The sequence below is a fragment of the Neospora caninum genome, chromosome VI, assembly GCF_000208865.1.
Source record: "Neospora caninum Liverpool complete genome, chromosome VI".
Classification (NCBI taxonomy): Eukaryota; Apicomplexa; class Conoidasida; order Eucoccidiorida; family Sarcocystidae; genus Neospora; species Neospora caninum.
Genome location: NC_018392.1, coordinates 2,061,635 through 2,067,644, shown reverse-complemented (window position 1 = coordinate 2,067,644; position 6,010 = coordinate 2,061,635). Strand labels below are relative to the sequence as shown.

Genomic DNA, 6,010 nt, shown 5'->3' with positions numbered 1-6,010 from the left:
AGCGACGTGGACAATGTGCTTAGCAGGTTTTTTTTTCGTAGGGACCTCCTAGTGTTTTTGGAGGGAACTCTGTCCCAGGGTCAACTTCAACACGGTAAGAGGTTTTTCTTTTTTGTTTTCGTACAAGGGGTTCTTCTAGCCTCAGTATTTCAGTCTGCCTTCTGCGACAAAGGTTTTTGTGGCGCATGGCCGGTCGACTTTCATTCGACCAGAGATACGTCCACGGTGTGCGATGGTATAACGCATGGAAAATTCAGCTTGTCGGTACCACTAGGAAAGAAAGTCCGAAAGAAACGGGACAGCCGACTGAGTCACTCACGCCCAGCGACACGCCGAAAGAGGTGGTTCGTCCAAACCAGAAAAAATGAACAAAGTTCTTCGGCACAATAGGGCTTACACACAAATGCTCACTTAAGCTGTGAATTGCGTAAACTCGAAAGAACTTGCCAAGAACAGGGCGTTTCACATGACTTGCGCATGGTCCGGTTTCTCGTGTAGATCGGGGCACTGTTTGAGATGCCATCGCGGCGGCGGCATCCTAGTGCTCGGGTGATCCTCCGTGCGCCATATAGGAAGCGAGGTCTTAGTGGCATTAAGCAGAAGGAAAACTTTCTTCCGCTGCTGGTCGAAGCTGCCTGCGTTGTGCTCTCCTGTCACTGCCTAGACTAAGCTTTTCCGGTGTTGTCCCCCTAGCATCTAAACTGTTAGACTTTCTGGCCATCCTTGCAGGGGTAAGATACAGATATGCACGGCTATACGCCTAAGGCAACGCCGAGAAGACGCCAACTCAAACATATTCTTAGATCACTGCATCTTGGTACAGGAGCAATCTTAATTTTTCTCCCACGTGTCACCCCTCGGTTTCAGTGCACGGTTGGCTGCGCATGAACACAGACCGGTGTTTAGGTTCTGAAGCGACGAACCTTGTCCCGGGACCCATCGTCAGCCTCCGGGGTACTACGGACGATTTCCAGTTCGAGTGCGGTGTGTGTAGCGTGTGGAAGCACATGAATCAGCGTATGCTAGATGCGACTTGCTTCACAAACGAACTCTTGAACCCACCGCTCCGGACCGGCTCGCCTCTTGAGCCAGGAGTCGTTACCAATCACATCTCGCCTGTTTTTCTGTCTATCTCCAAAGCTTACAACGCACACGTACGTTTTGTAAGGTGTGTTCGATTCTTTTGGCGAAATGGTACGTTTTCCTGGGAAGCCGAAGAAAACCCAGTTTCGCCCCCGGACAACCTAAGAAGTACCCCCGGAGTCGCTATCCTCTGAATACTCTTTCCGACCTATCGTCAAAAAGAGACTTTCTCGCGTTTCCGCTGCTGTCGATTCGTGTTCTTCAATACAGGAATCGGTCAGTGATTTTTTCACAAGGGAATGGATGTTGAACTCGGGCGCAGCACAGAAGTCCTTTTCATGCGACAATCGTCCGCATGCACACTCATATTCGTTCACATAGCTCATCAACACGGTTGCATCATCACAAAAGGCACCCTCATACCGTCCCACGTCACCAATGCCAGCAGGCACTGCCTCCACGTTTTGATCGTCGGGGAGGCGTCAACTGCGTCCGGCCCCAGTTTGCTCGTGCAACTCAAAAGCTGGAGCAACGTTTTTCCCCTCGTCCACACGCGCGGAGAGAGACAGAAGAGCGAGCAGCCGTTTACAGAGCTGCTGGACTGTGAACTCTCAGCCGTCAACACCGGCGCGCGCGTCGGGGACCACAGACAGGACGGAACCCACTAGACGTCGCCAACGAGCATCGAGAAAAGGGAACTCTTTCGGTGAAGACCTTCCACAAGAGGATCGCATTTTGACGCAGATGGGCTCTCGGTGGCGAAATTTAGTCTGTCGGACGGCCTTGCCACTTGCTGAACGTATCAATCTTGCCGTTGACGTACCAGCGCTCGAGAAGGGTGTACAGCGAAAAGGACCAGAAGAACGTGAACATGACCTGTCCGCTCAGAATGAACCAGGCCTTTCCTCCCGCACCATTCCACAGATCTGTGTCGACATTCCAAATCCACTCATTCACGCTCGGGTTGTAAGAGTTCCTCGGAACGCCATTGCAAACGACTTTGGAGATGTCCCAGTTCATGTCGTACGCGCGCATGAGACGGCAAGACGTCCGACGCGCGCCGAGGAACGTGTTGCGGAGTGCCCAGTAGATGGGCCCACCTGCTACGGGAGGATACACTCCCATCTTTTTGCAGTACAGATGAAGGGGAAAATAGCAAGAGTTTTTGGAGCAGTCGCCCCTGGACGACAAAGAAAGGCCGCAACGCCACCACGGGATGCCCAGTGCGTGAGTCCCTGTGCGAGGAACCTGAGAGCAAATTCAGCGGTGACACGCAGCGGAAAAGTCACTTTCAGGATCTGGATGAAAATGAAAAGCGTTTGGGCCACGATCCCGGTGCTTTCTTGCCGGTGCACGCAAGCGAAAAATCGACAAACGGTCGCAACCTGCGGCCGGGAGGAAACCGCATGCACCCGCGCTTTTTGAGGGTTGCCGAACCTCAGACACATGCAAATAGCTACGGAAACGGACCGGAAGTTCGCGTACCTTACCATTTCTGGAGGATTTTCCGCGTCCACGTAGACGGCACACTTCCCTGATGTCGTAGTGCCAAAGTCTCTGACGAAGAAGTTGCCCTCAACATTGACCACGGCAGAGGCTTTTCGTGCTTGGCCTTGGTGGTGAACTCCACGAACGTAGCCCAGACGGCGCAGTGTCGAAGACCAACGAAATGCCGTAAGACTTCACAGACACCCACTGCACATTGGAATTAAGGGCCATCGACTCAAACACATGTGTAAGGAGCTTCGGGCCCAGTTTCAAGACGGGGACCCTCTCAGCAGCGCACAAGGTCCGGAACAACTGTCAGGGTAGTCGTAGTTTGGACCGCCAGCAAAGGCCTCAGCGATAGCACGAGATGCTGGCAGCCTCGCCTCTTACTTGCTGGGGGGGTCTGTATTTGCTTCGTTGAGATGTTCCATGACTCTCCCTTGACAGGGAGGCTGCCACAGTGTTGAAAACCTGGGGTATATACTGCCTGACCGGAGGAGAAACCCTAGTAGCGGAGCCACGGAAGATGATCATAGCATGAGAAGACGTCCTCCTGCCCTCGAGGACGTGGCCAATTTGATCAGGATATCCCAGGAGATGGCGGGCCGTTTATGGGGTTTAAATACGATGTTGCGCTCAGCGGCCTGCCTTCGGGTGCCATAACTGTGAGAAAAGCCAGCGGATAGGACAGTTTCAAGGAGAACCGAGAGCTACAGCGGACCCCACGTCTCCAGAAAAAGAGGAACTTCGGGGCAGCTGCGCGAACAGACACTGTTAATATCAAATTCTACATGTATACTGCCATCTCTGACGAAGTGCACTGACCACCTAGATCCGTTCCTTCCGTGGAGCAGCGCCGCGTTCAACTTAAAGCAGACAGTTGGTTGGAAAAACGCCTCCACCTTACTGTTGCTATGCTCAACTTCGGTCACTCCTTGAGAGCCAAACTTGTAGCGTAGATGGTTTTGTCCCCACCTCTCGAGCTCAGTTTCTGAGAGCCACGTCTCTTCCGCTAGAGAATACATAGTATACCTGAGACGTCTCAGGCAGTGTCGGGGAAAAGTTGCAGCTCTTTCGGCGGCAGAATCACCGTAAAGACGCAAGGCTATCATGTCATCCAAATGCTGAGACATATCACAGAGACAAACCAAAAGTGCAGAGCACCAGACATTGTAGCCAGAAGCGGGTGGAGTCCGAAAAAGGGCATATCTGTTCGGTAACTCCGAGGATCTCGTAAGGCCGCTGGAGCATCCCGCAGCTTGGTCCCAAAGTGGACTGCGAAGTGGTTAATATCTGGGCCGTTCCCCAAAAACGAGAAACTTGTTCCTCTGGCGGCCGGCGGCCACACAAAAACGTCAAAGCCAATCGTGAAGCCCAGTCATGAGTTGCTACCTCTGAATCCGACTTGCAGACTCACACGTCACGTTTTCGCCGTGTAAACTGTCATTGCGCATCTTCCGAGAGTCGCGTTGCTGTTGGAATGCAGATGGTTCCAGAGGCGTTCTTTTCGAGAATCCGGAGAGGTTCGAAGGTGACGGTGCGGATTCCGACCTCGCCAAGCACCGGATGCGAAACGAGTTAACTTTCTGGAGGCGCACACCATTAGAAAAGTGGGAACCTCGCATTAAGAATCACCTGCCATAGCTTGCAAGCAGGGAAATGTGTCCTTCGAGAAGGATACCCAGAGACTCCTGTCAATCACAACCGCCCCCGTGCACCTCAAAGGCGCCACGCTACGCGTGGACGTAACCGGTGGAACGAAATTATCATCTCCTAAGCTCCTGCACTTTGTGATTCAGTACACAGGTAGGGATTGCTCCGAAATGGAAGGAAAGAAGTAACTGTAGATCAACGGTCTAGCCGAGTTGAGGACGTGACACTAGTGAAGACGGCGAAACAACGAGACCCGCTTACCGGAGGTTCCACATCTCCGCCCAGAAAAATCCCTTCTTTCCCCGTGCGAGTGCTCGACTTGGTCTGCAACTCGGGGGACTGGACCGTCTCATTTTTTTCTGTTCTGCAGTGCCAGCAACCAGACTTGTTTTTTATCAACTGTTCGGGGCGACGTTCGTCGGGCTTTAAATGCGTCTCGCTCTCTTATGTGCTAACCGACTACGAGAAGCCTCCCTTGTGGAAACGACGAACTGCTTTCTAGACGCTTGTGCTGCATCCGAAAAAGGTTGGCTTCTACTTCCCAGCGCAAAAAGCCTCGAAATGGCTAACACCGGTTCGTATGTGCTGGCTGCTCCCCTAGTGTATGTATACATGTATACAGCAGTAAATGCATACCAGCGCCTTTGCCTAGCGAGTGATGATCCAGCAAGACACACTGCATACACATACTTGCATATATATGTACACATATTTGTACATTGCTGCAGGTTTTGTACCGTCGACAGACATACGTGTCTGCCGTAGATACCTGATGTGCGTAGAGTCATGTGCACCGACTCGCCAGGGGAATCTCGACGCGTCGCTCCACCGCGTCTCCCTGTTTTACATCTTTTCTTCTGGACTAGGCGAAGCGGCTTCTCCTCCCCGAGGCTTCGGGCCGAGAAACGACTCGCTGTGCGTTTTTCTCGGCCCAAGTCCACGGTAGAAGCGGGAAGTGCATGCGGCAGCGTGTATATGTCGGGATTTTTTGGCATGCACACGGCGTTCGTTTCTCGTTCTGTAGCGAGAAATTGTTCGACAAACCACTCTTGGAGATTTGTGTCTTTCGTTCTGCCAGCTTCCGACCGGCCTGTCACGACTTCCGAGGATCACGTGTCTCTCTCAAACAAAGGCCGAGGCTTTCTTGTTTCTTCGCCGCCCGCGCTTCTCGCGCCGCGGGACTCGTCGCAGTTGTCGCTTGCGTTGTTTTTTGGAAAGTCTTCACGGCCAAGTTTTTTGCGGAGAAGTCGCGCTCGCGCGTCTTCTCTCGTTTTCGCCGTTCTTCGCTCGTTAAAGTGGCTGTCTGCCTGACCGCGTCGTTTCGGGAAATCGACATTCCCGAACCGCATCGAGGCGACGACGCCAATCGCAGGTCTGAAACGTCCCTTCTTTGCGTTCTTTCTCGTTCTTCGGCAACTCCCTCTTTTTCTCTCGGCGAGTTGCGCCTGAAACGCGTCGACGCGGCCCCCCCCTGCCACCGGCGCTTCACGAAGACGGGGATGTGCACACCCGCCAGTCCCTTAGGTTCCTGTCTCAGCCATGCCCCCGTCGCGTGTCTCCGTGGACGCACCTGTCCACATATCTCGCGAGCGAAAGCTGTTCCTGCGAATGTGACCCAAGGCCGGACACCCGGGAGAGATCTTGCATGCACCCACACAGGCACAGCGAGGCGGAAGAACTGCGAGGGAGAGGGGAGAGGAAGAAAGAGGGACGGACTTCCACATGCCGCCCCCGGAGGACGTGCCTGGGTCACTTGAATGCTTGCCACGTGCTCTCACCGTTTTCG

At 53.4% G+C, this 6,010-nt stretch overlaps 1 protein-coding gene across 1 annotated transcript; it reads right to left on the bottom strand.

The window, feature by feature from the left end:
• Positions 1 to 1,848: 1,848 nt before the first annotated feature.
• NCLIV_017840 (conserved hypothetical protein) lies at positions 1,849 to 2,208 on the bottom strand (the record flags this gene model as incomplete). Its single annotated transcript, XM_003881976.1, has 1 exon — positions 1,849 to 2,208. One exon carries the CDS (start codon positions 2,206 to 2,208, stop codon positions 1,849 to 1,851), a length of 360 nt encoding a protein of 119 aa, XP_003882025.1.
• Between the last annotated feature and the right edge of the window lie 3,802 nt (positions 2,209 to 6,010).